This window comes from Aspergillus glaucus, assembly GCF_001890805.1.
Source record: "Aspergillus glaucus CBS 516.65 unplaced genomic scaffold ASPGLscaffold_29, whole genome shotgun sequence".
NCBI lineage: Eukaryota > Fungi > Ascomycota > Eurotiomycetes > Eurotiales > Aspergillaceae > Aspergillus > Aspergillus glaucus.
Window position 1 is genome coordinate 262,660 of NW_019170481.1, and position 24,423 is coordinate 287,082.

The following is a 24,423-nucleotide window of genomic DNA, read 5'->3' on the forward strand; positions in this document are numbered from 1 at the left end:
TAGTCTTGCTTAGCAGGTGTGCTAGTCCGTGGTGGTCTTAGTGTAATCCATACTGCATGGAGTATCTACATATTATGTACTAGCAACTCTCAAACAAGTGCTCCATGTTTTTCTTTCTTTTTTTCCCCCCTCCCCTTCTCCCTCTTCTTCTTTCTCCCCCAGTCCAATTTGGAGAAAGTGCCAACTCTCTGTCCCTTCATTACATAGTCCTTGTGCACAAAGAACCTACATAATAATTCATACACCCGCGCGCTGCGTTAAGCCCTGTCTCATCCAAGGAATTCAGATCTAGCCATCATCAAAACTATTGGGATTCACGGACAGCACTCGAACACAACGGACACAAGAGCCTGGCTACTTTCGCGCTGATTCTCCTGTAGCCTTTCCTATGATACTTGCTTCTACGTACTCTCGTGACCTGGAGCGAATCTCGAATCCACCGTCCGATACCCCCCTGAGCCACACCCAATTCCAGCTTCTGTACTCTGTACTCTCCTTCTCCCCGCTTTTGCTTTCGGCCTCTCTCCTTCCATTCAAACCCCAAACAAGAGTTACGACTGCAGAAATTTCGCCATATGTCTCTCTCCTGGTAGCAAATCCCATCTTCCCATCTTTCGCTCACTCGCAGGCGAGTTCGGGATGACGTTCCACCCTGCTCCGCAACCTACCGGACAGTCTCAATAAACAAACATCGCTTCTCATTCCCTCTTTTTTTTTTTTTTTTTTCCCTCTCTTTTTCTTTTCTTCCCCTCCCTCGCGCTTGCTCTTTGAGGGTTTTCCCATACTCAACAGTTCCTAGATCATGGAACCGTTGACCCTTCAATTACGGCAGGATGACGAAGAAACAATCGAATGCTGGGACGACGATGGTGATCTACAATGCCATGAGGATATACAGTTTCGTGCTGCGTCCAGCGCTACATCCGTGACGAGCTGTTCGATTCGCCGATCAGGACATCGGGATTCAATTTCATCTCGTCGCTCTGCTAGATCCGATCTTGAATCCAACGCCGGCGGCGATGACGACTGGCAAGTACAATTACTTGAAAACGATGATTATGCGACCGACGATGCTATCGCGTCTGCTCAGAGCGCCGGGATTCCATTGCCTGCGAATGTGCCCAAGTCGGCCCTGATAGGGGGCACAATCAAGTGCCTGGGACGGAAGAAGCCAAGAAGAAACTTCGCAGATGATTGGTCTGAAGACGTCGAGTTCCCAGACTCGGAGTATACGTTGAAATTGAAGGACCCCAAAGAACGAAATTTCCCTGGAATTCTTCGGCAAATCAACTCCACTGCAACAAGTCCTGTGAAGTGCTCGGCTCCGTTGTCAAGGGATAATGATATATCAGGCCGCCTGCATTCTGCGTTGGTGGGGTTGGCTCGGGATGATGACGATGTTGCTGATCTTCAGAACGTGCCTACTATCAAGCTCCCAAAAACTCGGACACCTCGACAAGCAACGCCCGTCAATAACGATACCTACGAAGCTGAAAACGAAGTGGAAAGTTTCGATAATGATTTCGAGTTGCCTCCCGATGATCTCCCACTTAGGCGAAAGGTCAACGCAAACAGTTCAAGCCAATTCCCAGAAGACCTCGATTTAGACTGGTCTGAAGGGAGTATCGGTGTTCGACTTGGTGGCACGGCGCGGGATCGGCGATCCAATCCTAGCTCATCAGTGTCGATTGCCAGCCCGAGTTTGTCGAGCTGCTTGACGGGCGAGAGTGAAGATGATAATCTTGATGGTCTCGTTATCCCTGACCAACCTCTGGACCTGGAAACATCCCTAAGGAAGCTACAGGATCCACCCATAGCTGCCCAGCCACATCCAGAATTCATACAGGGTGGACAGGAATCGGCGGTGGACGATTTCTTCTCCGGTATCGAAATCGAAGGCGGCGATATTTTCACATCAAACGTGTCACTCAACCCAAATGTAAAATGCAAGGCAGAATGCCCGGAAAACCCGGCACGTCGTTCGGCGACTACAATTCGGTTCACGAATACATCCGCATCTCCCAAGACTCGGATCCCCCGTCTCTCAGGTCATGATCGCCCACACTCAACTTGTCTTGAAACCGTGTCGGAAAGTGGAGCACCCCTTTCTAATTTTCGGCGTTCACAAAAATCTCGGCTCGGCGGCCATTCATCGCACTCTTCTCTGTCCAGTTTGCCTGCGCCTAGTTCAATGTCGACATCTCCGACTTCCCAGCCCGCTGGTCGACGGTTGGTTGGGACGCGTGTCTCGAAGGATTCCTTGTTGGCTGCGCGTGCTCCTACCGGAAAGCAATCGCTGCAATCCTTGAAGGCAAAACGATCCATGCCGGCTATGCGCGGCATGTATCAGAATTCCATGGTATCCCAAGGTACAGTGTCCCATCAGGATACAAAGAGCCAATGGTTTATGTCTACAGCCTATCCAAAGACGCCAGTCGATCGCATGAATGCTAATCGCAGGACTCAAGCGCCATTCATCCCGGCAGGTGCTTCAGAAAACCAATCGCATCACATCACCGTCAAGAGTCACCGTCATGCACGTAGTCCGAGTGATGTACTTTATTCACGGGGGTCTGTATCGCGACTTGCACGGCTGAATCACACTGATGCTGTTGACAACAACGGTTCTAGCGATACTGGTTCAGAAACAATTGCCGCCAAGCGTACCCTCACTAAGCCAGCTCGTCGGCGGAACTTTGGCGACGGAACGGAACTGGAGTTGTTTGATGATTTGCCCACGTCTTCCTCGACCGAAAGCAAATTTATCAAACATGCCAGCGGACGTGGCGCCCCAAGGTTCCTCCGAAGCAGGTTGGGCCAGAGTCAAAATATGGTACTGCAGGGAGAGACACCACAATCACCTGCACCCGTTACTTCACTGAAGACCCTAGACTCCACACCGCGTTTCGCGCGGGATACGAATGCCTCCAGGAATGCAAGAGAACAGCGCATTTCCTCCGTGAATATGAAGGATCGAGAAGTCAACCCACTCCCGTCACTAGGTGCGAATCGGAAGGCTCAAAGAACGTCACGTGTCTCTTCCAATAGCTCGGCGACATTGAGAAACAAGAAGAAAAAATCCGTGGTGCCTGGGAACAAGCCCCATTTAATTAAGCCGATGGGTGTGGGCGTTCAGGGGGCTAAATGTGAGTTAGTGCATTTTTTATTTCTATTGTCGTTTTTATCTTGTCTTCGTGGAGCTGATTTTATATTTTTCTAGCTGTAAACGGGATGCGTTACAATCCCATCACTTTCCGCTGGGAAGGAAATGAGAATTTGGTCCAAGACTTTGACAATATTTCCCCGATTTCTCCCAAGCCAGCACCAGCACTTATCACCAACGTAAGCGCAATGCAGAATGTGCAGGTGGTCGGGGGTATGGTGTTCGATCCACAGCGCATGTGCTGGCTTAAATTAGCACCGCTACAGCCCGGAGCCAACGGGCTAGTAGCCATTCAAGATGAGGATGATGTTTTTGCTGGCCTTGACGACCTTGATGATAAAGCATGGAGCAACGATCATAGTGGACGAACTTTGGGTGCACCTGATGATCTTGGTCCTGTGGCAAGCGGAGACGATCGAAGCGGTGGGGAGTCGTCAGACGAATGGCCCATCACAGAGGAATTTGACGTCGGTCCCGAGTTCATCAAACGCCAACGGGCCGAAGAAGAGAAATGGAAACATAAAGTTGATAAGTGGGTGGGCTTCGAGCGCCGAAAGCTCGATGATGGATGGCGATGGGCTATCCGAGATTTGGTAAAATCGAACAGCCCATTTGAAACGGATCAATTCGACGATACAGGTGCTAGTTACAATGGTGACCAAGGAGAGTGAGCGATGAGCGTAATGAGAATGCACAGTGATACCCACCAAACCAGCGGCAGAAGGGGGTTGGAGCAAAAATAAAACAAAGAAGAAAAAACCACCCTACGGCGGCATTGCCTGACATTCTGGGCAGAAGCATGCTGTATGTTTGTTGACATTGATGATTATGATTATTATTATTATGATGACGACGATCATAAAAGAAAGAAAGGAAAGACCTCTCACCAGGCTTGCAATTGGATGATACCCCTCCCATATGATTTCATGAGACACACCTTGTTGATATTAATGAGCCAGTCAGCATGATGAATTTCCTTATATCACTGGTCTATTGCTGTACTTTTTTGATACAATACTCTTTTGGCTCTTCACAGAAAACTTTTGATATGCAGAGATACCTGTGTAACTATACCTAGTATATGACATTATTTAGGATATAAATATATGCCTATAGACTCTATGTGATGGTTGTTCTATCTTTCATTAAAGATCTTAGGGCTAGTTTTAGCATGGGCCCTAAAATCGAGGTCTACACAGATCCCGGCAATCTGCCTATTTATTTTCAAGGCAAACATGGTGCATCCTATGACTGGTCCCTGTTATTTGTACATCGGAGGAAAACCCCTGTGGTTGGTGCATACATAGTACAGAGACATCGCTCGATGGAGAATATGCAACATGGGCGCCTTCCCCTCCTCTCTCTCTTTCCAGGAGAGTGGGGTAAAGGAGGACAGGGGTTTCCGTTAGACAAGCAAAGCGCACCGGGCTGAGGCAACATAATACCTTCACCATTCATTATGAAGCCGGATTTCATTGATTCGAGTCAACCGAGCCAAATGCTTAAATAAATTTCAAAAAAAAAAACAAAATAAAAACATATTGGTATATCTTATAGATATTTCCTTTTTGTTTGTGTATCCAGGATGGATCGTTGTCAGACAAAGAGGAGAGAGAGCATAAGCCAGTAGCACAAACATAGTAAGAAATCACTAAGGAATTCTTGGAGATGACAGCCATCTTCCCTGTAATGCCAAGGGCTAAAAAAGAAAAGAAAAAGAAAAAGAAAACACGGGATCTGATCACAATCATATGTACAAGCACTCTTGCAAGTGTGAATGAGCCATACACATTCAATCCAGTAGCTCCGGATTTACTTTTGATCCACCAGAGCTCTCTCTCCAAAAAAAAAAAAAAAAACGGTGACTCCAGAAGCGTTCTCCGGGTCCTACAAACAAAACAACAAAACACCACCAATGCAAGCAAAACGAAAAGAAAAAGAAAACAAGGAAGGGGGGGACGGGGGTAAATAAACAAAAAGAGTTATTCAAGGTTGTACAGTAAGTAATTCTACTGGATCAAGGAGAGGTGTCAGGTTTAGCTGCAGCACATACCAGGACCAAGATCACCCGTCTCAGAAAGAAAAAGAAAGAAAAGAGACATAGTGGTATAGAGAGGAAACCTTTTATTGCTATCGAGGGCTGAATCTCAAAACGCAATGTCAATTCTGGTTTGTAGAGAAGGAAGAAAGCCGCAATGGGTACTTTTGCGTGCGAATGTACTACAATTGCAGTTACTCACGATGATCTCGAGTCCAGGCAGAATCGTAATCTACTATACGAAGTAAGGTACAGCAACACGAGAGACTTAGCAACCGGCCATGGCTTTCCCTAGCATTGTCACTCTCAAAACAGCGTGCGACACACCCAAGGTGAACCTTGGGCTTCTCTGATAATACTAGACATGCTTTGGCACACATGGCAGCATATCACCAATACATTTCTCAATGTAGCAGGACACGACACACATGCATGCAGCTCTCCATACTGCTGATTATCCCCTCTCAGAAGTCTCAGGAAGCACAAGCAATTGAAATTCATGATCTTGGAATGCCACCTGCAGGACACACAATTGACACATTAAGAGTAGCCAGGAGTGGTGATTGGGTTCAAGAAGCGGTTGATGTACAGGACAGACTTGCAAGTGACAAAAGAATAATGTGGTAAGAAAGAAGAATAAGAAGAGATGGGACTAAGGGGACAAGGCAGTCCTTATTCAAAACAAGCTCTCCTAAGGCCCAGATAATAAGAAATGAGCATGACGTTAACTCGGGACTTTTTTTTTTTTTTTTTTTTTTTTCTCGATGCGCAAATGCTTGTCTGGATTAGAGGTCAGCTGGAGAATGTCCAGAAACTGTATTACAGTATAAGCGCTCTTGCCCCTTCTGGGGGTTCCGGTATGGACGACCTCGAGGAGCGAGCCCTATTATTGCGCTCGCTGCTTTGACCCATCCCGCGGGTTTTCCCATTCTTGCATGTACATACGATAATGGCATGGGATGATTGGTTAGGATCCCTGTTCCTTTTCTAGTTTATTCCGCGTTACCCTTTTTGTTTGTTTGTTCAAAAGCTAATCCTTGCCGGGACCAACTGTAGCTGTCTGGCTGCTTGCTACGCCTTGTTGTTCGCTTACCACTTTAGGACAATGTCGGGGTATCCCTGACCCAGGAGCAGCGAATGAATTTTCTGTGTCCCTATACCCTGGGAGGCGCAAGCGCCAGAAAGAAGTTGTAGATGAAGAACCATGCATGTACTGGCTACATTACTAGGCAGACCGGCATGGTCTCATCGCAGGCATACTATCTTGGGCACAATTTGTGCCTGTCATGTAGAGGCCTCACAACATGCAAGCCAACTATATGAAGCGCCCAGGCCCTTCTCGTTTCTCTAGGCATTCTTGATTGTCTCCCTACTTATACAACTTGATGCGCTGGTGGCAGACATCTCTCAAGCATGCAGAACACAGCAGAATACGCAATGAGCAATTTTGAAAGACATGATAATGGTGGGCATGAAAGCTATCTCATTGATCAGCAAATTGCCCTCCCTCTTCCATATAGCCATTCTGAGAGTCATCCATTTGGTCCAGGCGGCTCATACCATTTGTCGCAGCCTGCTCTCCATTCCTACATGGCCCAGTTTGGCCCGACTTATGCTCAACAGTCGATATCTCCTAGCATCCAGCACCTGGCTTCACACTATCCACCGGGGCCCTCATTTCCACCGACTCCGGACCAAGCAGGGCTACAAAATCAATCCTCACAGTGTATCAATCAGCCCCAATACCTCCAGTCAGCGGCGTATCTGCCTCTGCGAGAAGCACATAGCGAGACAGACATCGAAAACCAAGAATCTAAAAATGAGAGAACAATGCTGTCAGAAGCAATTGTTCCCGCGCCAGAAGGTTTTCCAAATGCAGAAGAATTTGATCGTTTGATAAATGGGTAAGTACCTTTGGCTCATGTAATAATTGATTATGCTCACCAAAGAAAATGGCTCAGTTACATTCATGACCTTTCTGCCAAAAAACGGGACAAGGCCCTTATACATGCCCAAAGGGCAGGGCACATAAAAATGATATTGTCTGATCCCAAAAATACTGCAGTAGAAACTGCACAGTTCCGGTATGAACTCGCGAGCTATGATCATACTTGTCTTAAGCCTATGTGCTCCCTGCATTTCAGTATGAGACAAATAGCCCCTTGGTTACTTGCTAAATGAAAGTTGACTAGGTTTTGGGCCAAGAAAATGTTTGAACTTAGAACAACTGGAGTTGGATCCTCGAATGTTAGTATATTTTGAATTGTGAATTTCTTGATTAGATTTACATTGCTGGCTCTCGGACAACAGCAGATTCTTTATACTAATCCGATGTTTAAAGTGTATGAAGATGATTTGCCATGAAGGGAGGCCAGTGGCCGTTCGCGAAAAGCTCTATAAGATACTTACAAAAGCACACCTGCAATGCAAGCATGGCGGCAGAGACAAGACATCAGCCAAGGTTCGAACAAACTATTCATGGTAGGAATGTCCCCGGCTCCAAATCGTATCTAATCCACTTCCATATGCTGACCATGCTTTAGGGTACCGAAAGAGCTCATTTCACGTTTCGTGAAGATCTGTCCAACTTGTCAAGTTCGCCGTAGAGGGCTGCGTCCTAGGCCCTCTGGTTCTCAAAAACGCTCAGGTCATCGTTCCTCAAAAACAAAGAAATCCTCTTCTCCGCCCACTTCAAGACGTGGGTCGGCACTCAATTCTCAAACGCCGTCACAAGTATCACAAGCCGAATATCTTGGTCAGCTTGATGGCCATCATGATTGGATGGACAGCCAACAGAATGTTCATGAACGGCAAGGCATAAACCAGGGCTCAGTGGAGACGCTAAGCCACTTCCCAAATTCAATTTCGGCAACATTAGACCCATTTGGGGGTGAAATGGCGATGTCACCGTCCCAATTGAATTACGGTGTTGGATATGCATCCGGGATTCTGAAATCCTGAAAGCTTCTTAGCATATTGCTTGTGTTATGTTTCTTTTTTTTTTTTTTTCTTTCTGTTGTTCGGCCGGTGATCGAGCTGCCCCCCTTCTATATTCCAACGATTTCATGATATATAAAAGTAATTTGGAGCTATAAAGTGTTATAGCTGAAGCTTGTCAAGTTTAGTTTCTGCTTCCAAATGTACACAGGAAACACGATTTTCTTTCTTCCCCGAAGGTGCTACGCCATGAGACGAATTTGAATAAACTAATTGAATTTCATATGGAGCAAATTACGACATTCAGACATGTGTCGAAAGATCGAGTCGACACTCCACGCTACTAAACTCCTCACAAACCGTACAGGCCCTACCAGCACAGTAGTATCTTTGTTTTAAACAGGAAGCGAGAATTTCTTTCCTTTCATGACTCTGTATCTGTTTAGCAGTGATCGTAATGTATGGACCCGAATGACTTACTTGGTGTAGTAGATATAGAAGAAGTCCGAATACAGGAGTGTCTGGATTATACCTGCCACAACTGGATTGGGTTCAAAGCGGCCCTCTGCAAAATAACGATATAGCCAATTAGGGATATAGAGGGCACGATACATGCCCAACGCAAAGAGATAATGGGTAGTTATGGTGTCTGCTTCTCCAGTTCGTTGCAACATGAAAAGCTGCGGCAGAATGGCGACAGATTCAAGCCAGATCGAAAAGGTCCAGAGTATCTCAAAAGGTGTCAATATGCATTGTATCATACAAGTTTGGAATACTGACCTCAGAGACCCTGTAGTTATGTGAGAAAAGCAGGGCAAACAAAGCGCTGAACCCGAGAAGATAATGAACTTTGAATGTATCGAGATTGGGGTCATGAGTTGGTTTGTAGTCGTTAAGCATGAGGTAGATGATGTACGCCGAAGAAGCTATGAACATGATCTTAAAGGTAGTATTGTAGAGCGATTGCGTAAAACTCCAAAATAGATCTAGCCATTGCATTGTCCCGTTAGATCACTTCGAAAGACATATGCTTGAATTCCAGCTTACCAAGGTAGCGAGTGATGAATACTATCAAATATAGCACTTGTGATTTGAATGACAATCCAGAGCAGCTCTATATTTTGGTCAGCACTGTGCAAAGATAGCAGCCCAACCATGCATACACTTGAAGTCTTCATCTTCTGTAAAAGGATGAAGATTGAAGAGAGATGGGAAAAATCAGCTAATCCATTTGGTATTCATTAGTCTTTCACTTTGAAACATATTGAAAAGAGTTACAGAGAGCGAAACACACCTAATAGCCTGAAGATATTCATTGTGAATGGGCTGAGGGGTGTATAGGATATAGGACCGAGGGATGAATGAAGGAAAACAGTTGTACTGCAAAGAAATAGTTTTTCAAGGAATCTAAATAGGAATGTCCATGAAAACCAAACAAGGGCTAGCGGCCATTGGTTATTATTGACGTCGTTGAATTGGCCTGGCCAGTGTGAGGCAGAATCGATGTCTGTTGCGAGTGATTGATGACACGAAGCCTTAAACTACGCGACAAGGTACGCCCCACATCACGCGTGGCTGCATCCGCATAGTTTACAGGCACAGCTACTTCCCTCCCCCCAAATATTTTGTACATATAATATATATGTATAATAAACTAAAATAAAAAGAAAAGGAGAGGGAGAGACATTATTGGGGTGGGAACTGGGCTTCGCCGCGAGTATAAAATATAATCTCGTTAGACATTAAGGCTAATTATGTCAATCCTAGCTGAGTGGCCAATATTGGGAGTTGTCAGGAACATGTTCAAAATATTGTTCCAATCCGTACACTTTCACCACCAGTGATACGTTGCAGATGTCCCTCAGCAAGTTCACTTTTCAGAGTGCTAATGGAGCTTTCTCTGTCTAATCTATCCCAATCTTTCAGACCGGCCCTCTTGGACGCCTGCTTTTGCGCGACTTGGTCGAACAGTCTTGCCTTATCGGCGTTTAGGTGCAAGATGCGCTTTTCAACTGCAGGGTCAAAGCATGATGGGAAGAGTTTACCTCCAGGTATGATTGAACACATGCCTGCAAGATGACTCGTTAACTTTTGATTGCGAGCATAGCCAGTATTGGTGGCACTATTTTGTCGATGAAATGTATGCTCCGCAACCGGTCCCGTGGATGTGAAATTGTTACCACGTGGGCCTGAAGGAGGACCTTGACCCTGTGCAACAGCAGCCATAATTCCACGACGGGGCGGAGCCCCTGGCCAGATGGTATCTCTAACGTTTGATCCCCCACGAGGACGAGTTGGGGCGGCAAGCAAAGAAATATTCGGACTTCGACTTTGTGATAATAGTGACTTGGACCCATAGGAAGGCCCTGATGGCGGTACTTGACTCATTGAGGTGTTGTAGGCCTTTGGTTGGGTTGGAATAATGCCAGTTGCATGTGCATGTGCGTGATTCGTGAGATCAGAATCCATGTGCTGGTTGGTCACAGGCCGCGACATTTCACGATTTTCTTCTTGTCCTTTTCCTAACGGTGAATTGGACCGCTCTTCGACCAAGAATTTATGATGTATCTCGTTATGACCTGAGGACCTATATCTTGTTGGGAATGTACGCTCATGGATAGGAGATGAATGACCGGAATGCCTAGAAAAACGTTCATATGAAGAATATTGTGTGATAGGTGAGCGCGTCTCTGGGTCGAACGGGGCTAAGTTGGATTTATCAGTAGGCGACGAGGGACGCCTGGAATTTACAACCGAAGTCGGCGCAGTATAACGGGTAAACGACCCCTCTCTCAAAGGAGATGTCGACCGACGTTTTGGCGTAATTTCTTGTTGACGTTCACGGTGTCCTTGGAAAGGGCTTCGAGTGCGAAAATTTATCGAGGCGCGTGAACTGTATTCTCGTAAAGCGCCGCGCTTTGGAGGTGAGTCGGCTCTCGAATATTTCTCACTGGTAAAACGCTCTCTCTTTGGGAATCTAAAATCTTGACTGGGCGGCGACGCCTCCCGCGGCCGTAATGAAGTAGTCCGATCCCATGAAGTATCGCGAGATCGACCATCGTTGAATGGAGACCTAGAGCGCCAGAATACGTGCCGCGGAGACCTTGGCCTTTCATCTCGTCGAGGTGATGGTCTTCTAGGAGGGGAACGCGTCCTCCGATAGGACGCCTGGCCGCCATCTCTACTGTAGAATGAAGGACTCCGAGAACGACGCCGCAAAGCTGGAGATCGGCTTCGGAAGCGGTCATAAGTTCGACTAGCCGATGGTACCCATGTATCAGCAACAAGGCGAGGAGAATGCGTCCGTGGAGGTGATCTGGCGTGCCGGATGTAGTTTCGTGGAGGAGAGCGGCGTGTTCTAATCGAGCTGATGGGACGATAACTTTCTCCCCCGCGACGATCATCAAATCTGGTGCTGTACGTGTCACTAACCGCAACCAGAGCTGTTATATTGGACGGAACAAACCTACCTTCTATTGCGATCCCAATCCATATTGAGCTGATGGCTGCGGATATTGAAAGGAGTACGCAATTAGTTAACTGACTACTACCGAAAGATTATTCAGCCTTAAAAATTCCAGACCGCCTTGACAGAACCACCAAATCAGACATATTATTATTCTACTGCATTTTGCGCATACAACTTGTTTCCATCCCATTGATTCCGTACTAAACGCCGAAATAAAAATCCAGAAGGGGGATAAATAGTAATGACAGAAGAAACAGAAAGTGAAAGCAGTGAGGGACGAATACCTAATTCTTAGTGCCTGACTCGTCTCTCCTCCTCTTTCCTAAGCCTTTTTCGACTTTCCTGCGCAATCATGTCACTGAGGTCCTCTTGGAATTCCCAACCAGGGTGATGCCCTTGCTGTCTCTGAGATTCGTATAAACTCTGCAGGTTTTCTCTGCTCATTCCATCACTGGCCTGCAGTGAATCTGGATCCACGGACACATCGACGTCACCAGGTTTCTTACGCTTCCGGTTATGCTCCTCAGCTCCAAGCACAGGAAGATCATCCGAGGCGACGTTCAAGTTATATACTTTGTCACCCCCAAAAAATCCCTGTATGTGAGTTTGTCTCTCTGGGATAACCTGGAAGGCACTTCTCGGTTGCGTAGATTCTTCTGTTCGCGTTCCACGGTGATGTTTACGCACGTCGAACTCACCAGTTGCATTCTCGGCCCCTGAAAACTCGGATGGGACAACTGAGGCCACACCGCCCGGTGTTTCAAGCCCACTAGGTGTTTGCAATCCGGTATCCATGAGCTGTTCTGCAGTCTCGTCTTCACCTTCTTCTTCTTCGTCGTCGTCGTCGTCGTCCTCCTGTTCTTCATCTTCGCTCGCCTCGTCTGATTCTTCTGGTGCCTGTAGTTCGCCCCATAAATCTCTCTCAACGGGTTCACCTTGCTGCATGTTTTGCTGGGGTTGAAGAACACCAAATATGTCACCGCCATAAAGAGGCCTGTTATGCTCATCGACTGGAGGTTTTCCGTATCCTCCAGGGTGGTAACCCCACATGGCACCGGGAGGTGGTGGGGCATTAAGGCCTGGAATCTTGAGGGCAGGATATGATGGCGGTGGTCCATATCGCTGCTGGTTGATTAACCAGGGAGGCGGGGCACCCGGTGGCATGTTGAGTGCTTCTTTCAATTCCTGACTCAGTTCACCTGGGCGCAAGTGTCTAAGGTTTGTTTCGTATTCTTTGCCTTCATAGTAGACTTCACCATAGCGAGTGAGTTCGGGCTTTGTCTGAAATCGGAAGAAAGCTTCATATAACTTTTGATAATCGATATCCAATCTTCCAATCTTGGGCTGCACTCTTTCCCTCGTTTTTTGCTTCAGAGTCGATTGTTCTTGTTTTTCTAAAGCAGCATCGCGCATCTCTGAAATTCCTGTCTCCTGAATGAACTTGGGCAGCGAAAATGGCGGCTTCTCAACTCCCCTTTTCGATGAAAGATATTCGCGTTTCAAGGACCAGTGAGAAGGCACGGGAACAACATTCCGATGAGCCTTTATGTGAACGAGAAGGCGGGGGTCGGGGGCTGATGTATCTGTCCACTCGACTATCTCTGGTTTTCGGACCATTGCCTTCAACTCAGCTACCGAGAGCTTATTCATTTCTTTGCGCTTCCTCTTCGACAACTTTGGCTCGCCCTCATCTTCATCCGGTATCTCATTGTCATCATCGAAATACACCTCAGGTTTTTCGTGTTCCTTGACAGGCGATGTGTCGCTTTCGGCTTCGTCAAACCTATGGGCGATACCTTGATAAATCTGCCACAAAGGATCACCAGCATCGGGCGAGAATGTTGACTCGCGCAGGGCACTGCTATCATGAATGTTCACTGCTGAAGACCTCTCTTCCGGCTGAGCTCCAGTAGCAAGTGAGTCTTGATTTTCTTGCGTGGTCTAGAAAAGTTAGCTTTCTCAACTTGTTGGAAAGATAATCGCGCATAAACTTACATCGAATTTTTGAGCCTTTTTCTTCGCTCGCCTCAGTTGATTTTTGCTTGGCTTCATTGTAATTAATATTTTCTTTGCTAACCCAGTATGTGCAGTGGAAATAATGCTCAAACTGTTCATTAATATTACATGGGTGGAGATAAGCAGCCACCGCCTTATCACGTGATATACTAGTTAAAGTACTGTACAGAGTAGTATTCTACTCCGTATTCTGCATTACATAGTTACATCGAGTTACTAAATTTCGAGGATCATAGTTAAGCCAGACTTTATGGATGCAGTTGATAGAGATATATGGGAGATACGCTACTTCTTCTTCTTTGCTGTTCGGGACTCTATATGCACAGGTTAGTATGTATTAGGGCTAGCGCCAGAGAAAGGAAAAAGACGTATATGTATCATGCAGCAATAAGACTTACCTGCCGCTGTTCTCTTTTTCTTTGGTCTGCCCTTTCCTCGAGATTTCGCACTGGAGAGTACAATGAGCATTGAAGATGATGAGGCTGTGAAAAGAGAGAGCATACATCTGAATGGCTTCTTCTCTATCGTCCTCGGCCTCATCAAACATGGTTAAACCAAGTGGCCGATATGTATCCTGCAGATCTCGAAAAGAGACCGTCTTCCTGGGATACCATGCTGCAAGTGCCGGTCCTCGCAATCTTTGCCTCAGGATCTTGTTTCCTAAGCGGAGTCTCTCGGGATTAAAATTCTGGGAGAATATGCGACATTGTGTCTAATAATAGTTAGAGGTATTTCTAAAACATAAAAAAGGGGGGAAGGCAGGGAAGCTGAGATATTGGACCAGCATACCTTAACAAGATCTAATATCCGATGACGCGGTATTTGCATGATTGGGTGCTAGTGTATAAGGCCATGTAGCGAAAAGGGAAAAGAGTATGGAGCAGATATGAAAACATATCACGTGATTGGTACCGTAAAAACCATCTTTTTGGGGCACATTAATAACAATTTATTACTATGTGCACTGTCTGCCTCATGGATATAAAAAGAAAATCAATCTTCTCGCCGCCTACAAGCAGCCAAGAAAAAAAGACCAAGGTAAAAAGAAAGAAAGAAAGAAAGATGAAGCAATTTTGAATATTATATTGCCCAACACTTCCTGCGCACTCACTAACTTTTATTGTCAAGACCTCTCATCAAAAAAATGAGTCAGATGTTCTATTAGACCATTTTCCATCTGGAAATAATAATACACGGTTCCCCCTCAACACATTGGAAAAGCTACTCGGGGAAATTATAGACAGTCCCCATTCCACACAGAATCGTACCTCTGCAGCTGGTTCGGGAGTGGTGAAAGCTGCTGCTGAACTGGCTAAGGCACTCAAAATTGCAAGAATTTCACCAAACGCATCTGTTCATACAGTTGACTATAATATTGACTATATGCACCGGGAAAATTTACATGATGCATCTAACATCTTGGAAGGCGAAAGCGGCTTACCGGTCTTGCCGCTCATTCTAGATGAGGGTCTTCAAAAGGCCGTCTTCACACACCCTGGCTTGGACAACAACAATAAGACGACCTACGACAGACTTGAAATTCTCGGGGATGCATACATTGAATTGATTGCTACCAAGTTAGTATGGGACAAGTTTCAGGATATCCCGTCTGGTCGCATTTCACAGATCAGGGAACTCTTGGTGAAGAATGAGACTCTTTCTGAATATGCAACAAGATACGGGTTTGATCGCAGAGCCTCTGTGCCCCAGGGCTATCTAGATCAGCCGAAACGATGGACCAAGACTAAAGGCGATATCTTCGAGGCTTATGTGGCTGCTGTCATACTATCTAACCGGGACGGGGGCTTCAAACTAGTCGAGTCATGGTTGACGCAGTTATGGCTACCAAAACTTACGGAACTCGGAATTCAAAAATCGACCCTGCAAGCGAAAGAGGCCCTTTCAAAGAAGGTCATGGCTAAAGGAGTCAAACTCGACTATATTGATGAACTTCCACCGGTCGCGTCAAAAGGGGGGATGCAAACCTTTTTTCTTGGTGTGTATTTTACCGGCTGGGGATGGGATAGAAAGCATCTGGGTTCCGGTCAAGGCCGTAACAAAGCAATAGCTGGGGATGAGGCAGCAAAACAGGCGTTACGAAACAACCCGTTGATTGACGAAATCGCTGAGAAAAAGAGGCTTATCGGAACAGAAACGAAGACAAAAAGCAGGGTCGACTAAGGTATGATGTATCGATGCTGGCTATCACTACGGTCTGGTTTTTGAAGAGGTAAAAATGAAACGTTATAGGAAACATTTGAGCCGGCCGACGCGAAGCTGCGAATGGTATTAATGTCCATGACCAACCGCTTACTAGATAAAGGGCATGGCTGTGGTTTTGGATCTATTAGATGCTCTAGTATAGGAGTGATTCTGTAAAACCTCCCAATACAGATTAGGGCCCCAGGCCCTGGACACACTTTATAGCAAGAGTCACCTGGCTCCCACCAGCAATCAATCTTTAGTTAGATCATATCACCTTTGAATAACATTCTACTCTTTCCTCTGCTCATTAATGTCACTATATATGCTTAATTATTAATATACTATTCCACTTTTATAACCTATATTCACACGATTCTAATTGGTCTTCATTATAATAGTCTAATAAAAACTCTATACTATGCCTCTTAAGCATACACTCTTTAAAAGTAACTATTTAAGATATAGAGTAACTTAGACTGATCTTAATCATATTATAAAGAGCTTTTAATTTAGTTATAATGCATTCATTACTTAAGCTTATAATCAAGAAACTAAGAGTAAAAAGCACATGGCCAGTATATATATCAAAAAGAACTAATTAGTTATATAGTCTTTAGCTAGAGATATTCAATTATTTTAATTCTGACACCTACTAGTCTTAGAGTATAGGAAACTACCGTTAGATAGAAAATAAAATTTAAAAAAAAAATATTTGTATATTCTAATCCCTGAGTTATATGTCTAACTCTTACTCCGGAGCACACGCTCAATCGATCAATATATGATTCCTTATACATATGCCCCCCCGATTGCTTAACTAGTAGAATTCTGACTAGATGCTCAACTAGATCCTTGACTATATGCTTGATTGAACGCTTGATATCCTTGATTATATCTATAGAGGTATTTTTGCTCACTGACTCCATTTCCTTAAGAAATCACTCTAGATATTAAGGTATTTATATCAGTGAGGCCAGCCTTGCTTCCCTTTTATTTAATAATGATGTTAATAATTAATTAGTCATATATAATGTTAACCTAAAAAATTATATTTCTGGTTAGGACATGTTCTTTAATATATATTCTGAGTTTAAAAAGTCGATATTAATGTGATTCTAGATTTAGTTGTATATAATAGAGATGAATTAATTACACCATTAGATTAAGAATACTACCTCAAATCCTATTTATACATATTTATGCCATTATTTAGGTCTACATTAATCAATAAATTTAATAATATGCATCCTCTTCTCCCTTTTTATAGAGTTTACTCTTATGAATATGCAGTTGACTTCAGCTGCTATATTTAATTTAATACCTACTGAAATTTCAAAACAGCTGCTTTACTAAACACCCCTATTTCTATTTTATTATCTTCAATGTTCTCACCTGGAAATAAATTGATACTTATACTGGGTTTTAAATCTATTGCTCAGTTGATATAATTATCATTCTAGAGGTTCTTTAAGATGCTTTTATAGAGAAATTCTCAAAGTCTGAGGCTTTTCTTAACTCCATTGCTGATTTTTCTAGTAATATGCATGGAAAAACAAATTGATCACTATAAGTAAAAAGTAAATACTGATGTTACTCTCTCTCATCACTGACAAAAAAGCTGTACTTAACTAATTGACTAAATATATTTCTAAGGCTGAAAATAAAATTAAAAGCTATATTACAGCATATCCTCTTTACTATTAACTAATGCGCATCACTCTTAGACTGGAAAATGCTCTATAAAATGGAAGACATCATCATCAATGCGCATCACTGGTGATCACATGACACCAGACAGATCACCTAACACCAACTTAGGGCCAATCAGAGAAGAGATAATTGTAATATTTGCTTTTGTGGTTATTGGCCAATGAGAGACAGAATCTGGTTTTGCATTTTGAGCCCCTAGCATTTGCTCCGCTATCGCTTCGCAAATAATCCTCTCCTGTCCACAGTTAAAAGACCTATAAATAGGCTTAACCGACCCCTCCGCCTAGTCTCCGGGGTCGCGCGGTATACGCGACCCCGTCAGCCCAGCGGTCAGGGTCAGCTCAACGAGCAGTTAGAAAAAATTCCCGTATTTTCAATTAAACGCATTTTTATTCAACCACCGCCATGTCTAAAGAATATAATGAATATGAAGCTAAAATGCAAAAGGCCATTGACGCGCTCCAAGATGAAGAAAAACCAAAATTTTCAAAAACTGCGCATGGTGTGTCAAGGCAGACTCTCTCATCAAGATGGAAAGGCTGGAATTCCAGGACTACTCGGCCACGGATGAATACAAAGGTCACTGAAGCCCAAGAACATGCTCTACGCCAGTATATTGACACCCTTGACCGATTTGATGCTCCCCCTTGGCCAAAAATGATTGAAAAATGTGCCAATTCCATCCTGAATTCCGCCCACATGGATCCTACAACACCCCCACCAACAGTTGGTGATAAATGGCTCAAACAGTGGCTCCGGCGCAAATCGCAATCCACAATACTTCCGGGAAGAAGACAAGGGCTATAGATGCTGATCAGAAACATTCCCATGATTATTCAACTATCAATAGTTGGTTTGAATTGCTCCAGCATACAGTTGAGGAACACGGTGTGGTTAGTGAGGATATATGGAACTTTGATGAGACTGGATTCCAAATTGGGGTGGGAAAGGACCAATGGATTGTCACCCAGGATCGTGATAAAAAGCGCTACACTGGTAGTAATACTAACTGTGAGCATGTCACGGTAGTAGAGGCTATCAACCCAGCTGGTTCCTTCATACCACCATTCATTGTAATGCCCGGCCGGTGTCATCTAGCTGGCTGGTTTGATTTTACAGAGAAAGGAAGTGCTGTTGCTGTTTCAGAGACAGGTTATCTAAATGATGAGTTTGCCTTTCAATGGATTCAATACTTCAACCGGTCAACATTAAGGTCTAAAAAAGGCCACTATCGACTTTTCCTTTGTGACGGCCATCACTCACATATTACCTATGAATTTGTGGATTTTTGTGAAAAGAATGAGATTATCCTCTTTCTCTTACCTCCACATACAAGCCACCTGCTTCAGCCATTAGATGTTGGCGTTTTCCATGCCTTTAAACACTGGCATAGTGAGGCTATTGCAGATGCAACCCAAACTGGATGTGGGAAGTTTACCAAGATTGAATTCCTGGCTGCACTATCAACTATACGGCAAAAAACATTCAAAAAACGTACAGTGACGCATGGATTTAGCTTGACTGGCATTCATCCATTTGATCCTGATGTTGTGCTTGATAAACTAGCAGAAGACTGTCCTGCTACTCCTCCTAGCTGTGAAAGTAGTATGGAGTCATTCAGCTCTGGAAGCACACCCAAAACTGCCAGAAAATTTGCACTGCAAGGAAACATTATTACTAGCTATCATGCTGAGGGTATTCCTTTCAAATCACGGCTTGATAAGCTACTAAAGGCTAGCATCTCACAAGCCCATTTGGCGGAGGAATTGGAACAGGAGATACAACAATCTACACAGGCTCAGCGTGCAAGAAGGGAGCGAGCTGGCGCCTCAAGACAACATCTACAGACAGGGGGGGTTGTATATAGTGATGAGGTATCAAGGATTTCATGGATTAAGAAAGAAAATTATGAAAGGAAGGAAAGAAAGATTCTCCGGAGGAAGTGGAAAGAAGTCATGATTGAGCTTGTTGACTATGCCCTGGACCGTGGTATCATTGTGAAGCGATCAAGGCTATCTAGGGGAAGATAGTGGTGTCCAAAAATTATTTATATATAAAAATAATTAGTATAGAGCCATGTATTGATGAAATATAGGCGTTTAAAATGACCTCCATAATCAACTGCTCGCTGGGCTGACCCTGACCGCTGGGCTGACGGGGTCGCGTACCGCGCGACCCCGGAGACTAGGCGGAGGGGTCGGTTAGTGGTGAGTGAGACCTCTTTAATCAAGGCCAGGCTAATAGAAAAGGTTATAAAAGAGCCAGTCCCTACTGAAGAAGTACAAGAAATATATTGTTGCATGTATTAATAATACTCATTTTCTCTATTCTACAAGTGAATAACACAGTCTTATTATACCTATATATATTATCTGCTCTGCTCTAATTAAGACTACTATTCATGCAGTGAGTGATTATATATTATATGCTCTCTTTTATTTCTTTATTAGAATAAAAGCATGTTATGAAAAACTCAATATATAGAGCTTTCAGGCTGTTTAGAGCAGCTTTTATAGTATTAAGTACTTAGTCTTTAATAATAAGAAATCTATAATCAGTTTGCAGCAGCCTTCTTAGATAAACTAATATTATTATAAGATCTTTTCCTATAAATTATAATAAACCCTCTGATGCATTAAATGTTTGCCTCCTGTTACTGCCTATGATATCCTTTACTATAATAAGTATCTGAAAAAATCTAAGGGGATCTAGAGCTATATGCTATATCACAGATTCAGCAAGACCATATAGAACTTAATGTTGTCAAGCACTAGAAAGGGACTAATATACATTAGGAAGCATTTAAATATATTCTAGAGAATTTATACTATAAGTATACAAAATTAACAGGCCAATTGGAGCAGGGATAATTAATACTTGCTTACATGATTATTTGACCAATGGGAAGTGAAATCTATATATCCTCTCCATGTCAGCCATTACCCCTTGCACTGGTACATAGTAATTATTGTATCAATCAATCTAGTGATGATGAGCTTTACAAAGCTTGATTGAGTAGTGACATAAATTTTGGGCACTAAAGGTCATGCAATCCAGTTAAGTAGTCATATCTCTATTGTCTAATCAGTATTTCAAAAGGCATAGGCATTCACTTCAGTGTTGACTGATAACGTATTCCACGGGCGAGCGGCGCGCACGGGCGAGCGGCGCGTTTTCCCCACGACCACCAAATATTCAATCATCAACATGCTTAAAAGTTTGAAAAAATCACTAAATTAAGACTATCTAGTAATTGAACATGTAGCTATTTACTAGGGCAACTGCGTATAATATGTCCAATAGTCCCACAGCCACTACAGCGTGGTGGAGCTCGCTGGCGTGGCCGTTGAATATCTGCTTCGACCTCTGCTTCAACTGCTCTATCAAGCTGCTGAACACGCTCCTGACCTTCCTGTATAGATAGCATAGTATCTTGACCTAGGTTACCACGCCTGCGTGCTTTCTTCATCATCTTCCGCTCATTCTCTGCCCGTAGAACCTTGATTTCTTGGTGAAGAAGTAGATTCATATTCATTGCCATCTGTGCAGATTTCTCAAGATGTTGAAGGTGAGATACAGGGCTGCTCGACAGCTGTCTTTTCTTATTAAGACTTCTCTGTAGATCGTGGATCTTATGATCAAGTTGGCGAGTATTTTGAGGGGTCTGAAATGCAGATGATATTGACCCTTCAGTCAGAAGTGGTGGTGTTGGCGTACGCAGTTGAAAGGTAATTTTTGAAAGAACCCTTTCTTTATCTAATGGTTTGATCCCTGCTCCAGCAAAGCCACCATAGATATTCTCTTTGGTAAAGACCTTCTCGCGTGCAGATGGATAGAGAGATAGGAAATCATCCTTATCAATATGGTTGTTGCCAGCAATCATCATTCCCTCAACTAGCTTCCCATATGCACGTTTTAGTGGCCCAAAAACACCAACATCTAGTGGTTGAAGAAGATGAGATGAATGAGGTGGCATACAGAGACAAATGATTGCATGCTCTTTGCAGAATCCATCAAACTCTGCACTTAAATGGCTACTATGACCATCAAGTACAAGTAGCCGCTTTGAACCAACTGAATAATGTTTGGAATATGGCTCAAACACCTCTTTAAGCCAGCGTAAGCCTATTATATCAGTAGTCCAGCCATTCTGACTTGTGGCTAGCCTCCAATCTTGAGAGAGGGCTGATTCTTGATACCAAGAGGCTTGATGCTCCTTCCCTTTAAGGATCACAACTGGAGGAATTGAACATCCATTTGACCCTATACATTCAATGATTGTGACCCATTCACGGTTCCCTTGAATGACTGTACGTGGTTGCTCACTGCACTCGACTGCAGTAATAACTTTAGAGGTTGTACAGAGACCCATTGCAAAGCCAGTCTCATCAAAATTCCAGATATCATCTTCATGGATACCATGCTCTTGAATCGTCTCTAATATCATATTAAACCATTGTTTGATAATCTTTGGATCCTCCTGCTTTGCCCGCTGGTATGGTATTCACCGATTAAACCGTGTTCACAGTTGTGGATGGCGTCTAATAAAAGCAAATGCCCAGTTGACTCCTATGTTTGGAGTAGAGGTAGGGGTCTGTTTTTGAAGCAGTATCTGGGCCATTTGACGTAGGAACTCCAGACGAATTGCAAAACCACGTTTGTCTGCATTCAGTATTTGCTTAACAAGGACTTCTTCTTGAATAGATGATAATATGTGATTATTTGCACGTGTTTCTGTGCATGGTTTTCGTCCCTTGAGGCGCTCGCGAAGAGTAGTTTCAGATACCCCAAACACCTTGGCAGCTTCCTTTTTTGATTTGATTTTTTTCGAGTTATAGGCAGATATAGCCATTTGAATGTTAGATTCTTGAGATTTAGGCATTATGGATTGAAATGGTGAAGATATAATGTGTTGAAGGAGGTAGTTAATCGAATATTTGGTGGTCGTGGGGAAAACGCGCCGCTCGCCCGTGCGCGCCGCTCGCCCGTGGAATACGTTATAGATATATAATTACATAATCCACTACTGAGTGATTCAGACCACCAAGTGATTCAGCTGCCTGGAAAAATCATAACAACACCTCTCCTTTCTGAAATTCTTGAATATACACACACACCATGGCAGATAAATCAGTGGAACAGCATATACAATTAGCACTGGATGCCTATAAAAAAGGTCTTTTTTCATCCAAAAAGAAGGCAGCTTTAGCATACAATGTCCCTCCTGCAACATTCAACAGGTGTGTCAATGGGATTGCTCCACAGGCAAATACAGTTGCTAATTGCTGAAAATTATCAGATACAGAAGAATCTGCACTTTCTAAAGGGATTCTTGATATGGAAAAGCATGGCCTACCTCTATAAATTGAAAGTGTACAATATCTAGCTAGTGCAGCCTTTACTCTCTGCATGGCTATCACCTAAAAATGTTGTTATTGGTGAAAACTGGGTAAACTGTTATATTAAACAGCATAAAGAGCTTTGCTCTAAATACAGCAAGAAATATGATTACCAAAATGAGCCAAATGTGAAAATCCAAAACTTATAAAGGGGTGGTTTCAACAAGTTCAGGATACAATTCAGAAGTATGGTATCCTTACTGAAGATATCTACAACATGGATGAGACTGGCTTCCAAATGAGTGTAATATCAACTTCAAAAGTTATCTGTGGCTCTGAAACAAGAGAAAAACATGCAAAAGCTATTCAACCTGGAAATTGCCAATGGGCAACTGCAATTGTTGCAGTAAATGCAATTGGATGGGCCCTGCCTCAACAGATTATCTTTGCAGCAGAGAATCACCAATCTCAGTGGTATTATATTGTTCTAAAGGGCTATACAATCAGTGTGAGCAAGAATGGCTGGACAACTGATGAACTAGGCCTTGAATGGCTTCAGAAAATTTTTGAACCATACATATACTGCATCTTGTACTGTTGGAAGATATCACTTATTATTGATTCTTGATGGCCATGGCAGTCATACAACAACAGAATTTGGTAAATTTTGTACAGAAAGGGAGATTATTCCTATATATATGCCTCACTCATTCTCATCTTCTTCAGCCATTGGATGTCAGCTGGTTCTTATCATTAAAATACTTCTATGCTCAACATACAAAAATAATGCAGCAACAAGGGGTACATACTATATCTAAGGAGGGATTTCTTACATATCTATCCTATGTTCCATCCATGTACTTTATCTTCAGTGAATATTCAGTGGCTTTGCAGCAACTGGCTTGGTTCCATTATCATCAAAGAGAGTACTTTCAAAGCTTCAGATACAGCTTAAAACATCAACCCCACCTTCTACAGCACACAGCAACCCACACAGCAACCACTCTTTTAATGCAGGCAAAACATCAGCTGATATATAAGAGCTTGAAAAACAAAAGTGAATTCAATATCTCCAAGATCATCAGGGTTCTCCCTCAACCTTGGAACAGGCAATGAAAAAGGTCATGAAAGGTGAGAGATGACTATGCAGAATGCCATCCTATTACAGCAGGAAATTCAACAACTTCATACAGAGAATACCTGTCAGAAACAAAAGCAAGGAGGCACTAGATGCTTTATTCAGACTGATGGAAGCTTAACTGGTGCTGAATGACTACAAAAGGCTCAGGAACAGGAGGCAATTGTACAGGAAGCATAACAGCTGACTTGTTAAACTGGCTGTCCACCCAGCGGGGGTAAACTATGGTAGAAGCATAATAGAGTGTATATGGAGGTAGTATATATATGTAACAACTTCGGTAGTAATAGCCAGTCCCATTGGTGATTAGACTGAATGCTGGTCTCTCTAACATTCGCCCAGCGGTCTCCCTAAGAAATGTCGGGGTCATGTGCCCGCTCTGGGCGGCCCTATATCTAAACGGGTTAC

The 24,423-nt window shown here is 43.7% G+C and overlaps 8 protein-coding genes across 8 annotated transcripts; 3 read left to right on the forward strand and 5 right to left on the reverse strand.

Moving 5' to 3' along the window:
* Positions 1 to 708: 708 nt before the first annotated feature.
* On the forward strand, positions 709 to 4,284 carry ASPGLDRAFT_180645 (putative cytokinesis regulator (Byr4)). The gene is made up of 2 exons (XM_022542972.1): positions 709 to 3,146; positions 3,221 to 4,284. Exons 1-2 carry the CDS (start codon positions 803 to 805, stop codon positions 3,832 to 3,834), a joined length of 2,958 nt encoding a protein of 985 aa, XP_022396382.1. The 5' UTR covers positions 709 to 802; the 3' UTR covers positions 3,835 to 4,284.
* Positions 4,285 to 5,165: 881 nt separating this feature from the next.
* On the reverse strand, positions 5,166 to 5,800 carry ASPGLDRAFT_957793 (uncharacterized protein). The gene is made up of 2 exons (XM_022550580.1): positions 5,404 to 5,800; positions 5,166 to 5,303 (listed from the first exon to the last, which is right to left on the reverse strand). Exons 1-2 carry the CDS (start codon positions 5,579 to 5,581, stop codon positions 5,200 to 5,202), a joined length of 282 nt encoding a protein of 93 aa, XP_022396383.1. The 5' UTR covers positions 5,582 to 5,800; the 3' UTR covers positions 5,166 to 5,199.
* A 659-nt stretch (positions 5,801 to 6,459) lies between these two features.
* Positions 6,460 to 8,602, forward strand: ASPGLDRAFT_52502 (integrase zinc binding domain-containing protein). Its single transcript, XM_022547770.1, has 5 exons — positions 6,460 to 7,105; positions 7,163 to 7,285; positions 7,394 to 7,448; positions 7,543 to 7,682; positions 7,745 to 8,602. The coding sequence occupies exons 1-5, from the start codon at positions 6,615 to 6,617 to the stop codon at positions 8,160 to 8,162; spliced, it is 1,227 nt and encodes a 408-aa protein (XP_022396384.1). The 5' UTR covers positions 6,460 to 6,614; the 3' UTR covers positions 8,163 to 8,602.
* On the reverse strand, positions 8,398 to 9,711 carry ASPGLDRAFT_52505 (uncharacterized protein). Its single transcript, XM_022547771.1, has 6 exons — positions 9,433 to 9,711; positions 9,302 to 9,360; positions 9,186 to 9,252; positions 8,919 to 9,124; positions 8,619 to 8,869; positions 8,398 to 8,570 (listed from the first exon to the last, which is right to left on the reverse strand). Exons 1-6 carry the CDS (start codon positions 9,452 to 9,454, stop codon positions 8,534 to 8,536), a joined length of 642 nt encoding a protein of 213 aa, XP_022396385.1. The 5' UTR covers positions 9,455 to 9,711; the 3' UTR covers positions 8,398 to 8,533.
* Positions 9,712 to 9,941: 230 nt separating this feature from the next.
* Positions 9,942 to 11,631, reverse strand: ASPGLDRAFT_29730 (uncharacterized protein; the record flags this gene model as incomplete). The annotated part of the gene is made up of 2 exons (XM_022543880.1): positions 9,942 to 11,565; positions 11,609 to 11,631. The coding sequence occupies 2 exons, from the start codon at positions 11,629 to 11,631 to the stop codon at positions 9,942 to 9,944; spliced, it is 1,647 nt and encodes a 548-aa protein (XP_022396386.1).
* Positions 11,632 to 11,898: 267 nt separating this feature from the next.
* ASPGLDRAFT_29731 (U2 snRNP complex subunit CUS1) lies at positions 11,899 to 13,659 on the reverse strand (the record flags this gene model as incomplete). Its single annotated transcript, XM_022543881.1, has 2 exons — positions 11,899 to 13,548; positions 13,603 to 13,659. The coding sequence occupies 2 exons, from the start codon at positions 13,657 to 13,659 to the stop codon at positions 11,899 to 11,901; spliced, it is 1,707 nt and encodes a 568-aa protein (XP_022396387.1).
* Positions 13,660 to 13,684: 25 nt separating this feature from the next.
* Positions 13,685 to 14,631, reverse strand: ASPGLDRAFT_52507 (mitochondrial 37S ribosomal protein mS33). The gene is made up of 4 exons (XM_022547772.1): positions 14,413 to 14,631; positions 14,127 to 14,335; positions 14,022 to 14,071; positions 13,685 to 13,937 (listed from the first exon to the last, which is right to left on the reverse strand). Exons 1-4 carry the CDS (start codon positions 14,449 to 14,451, stop codon positions 13,909 to 13,911), a joined length of 327 nt encoding a protein of 108 aa, XP_022396388.1. The 5' UTR covers positions 14,452 to 14,631; the 3' UTR covers positions 13,685 to 13,908.
* ASPGLDRAFT_52508 (ribonuclease III) lies at positions 14,588 to 15,969 on the forward strand. The gene is made up of 2 exons (XM_022547773.1): positions 14,588 to 14,661; positions 14,752 to 15,969. The coding sequence occupies exon 2, from the start codon at positions 15,007 to 15,009 to the stop codon at positions 15,802 to 15,804; it is 798 nt and encodes a 265-aa protein (XP_022396389.1). The 5' UTR covers positions 14,588 to 14,661; positions 14,752 to 15,006; the 3' UTR covers positions 15,805 to 15,969.
* Positions 15,970 to 24,423: the final 8,454 nt, after the last annotated feature.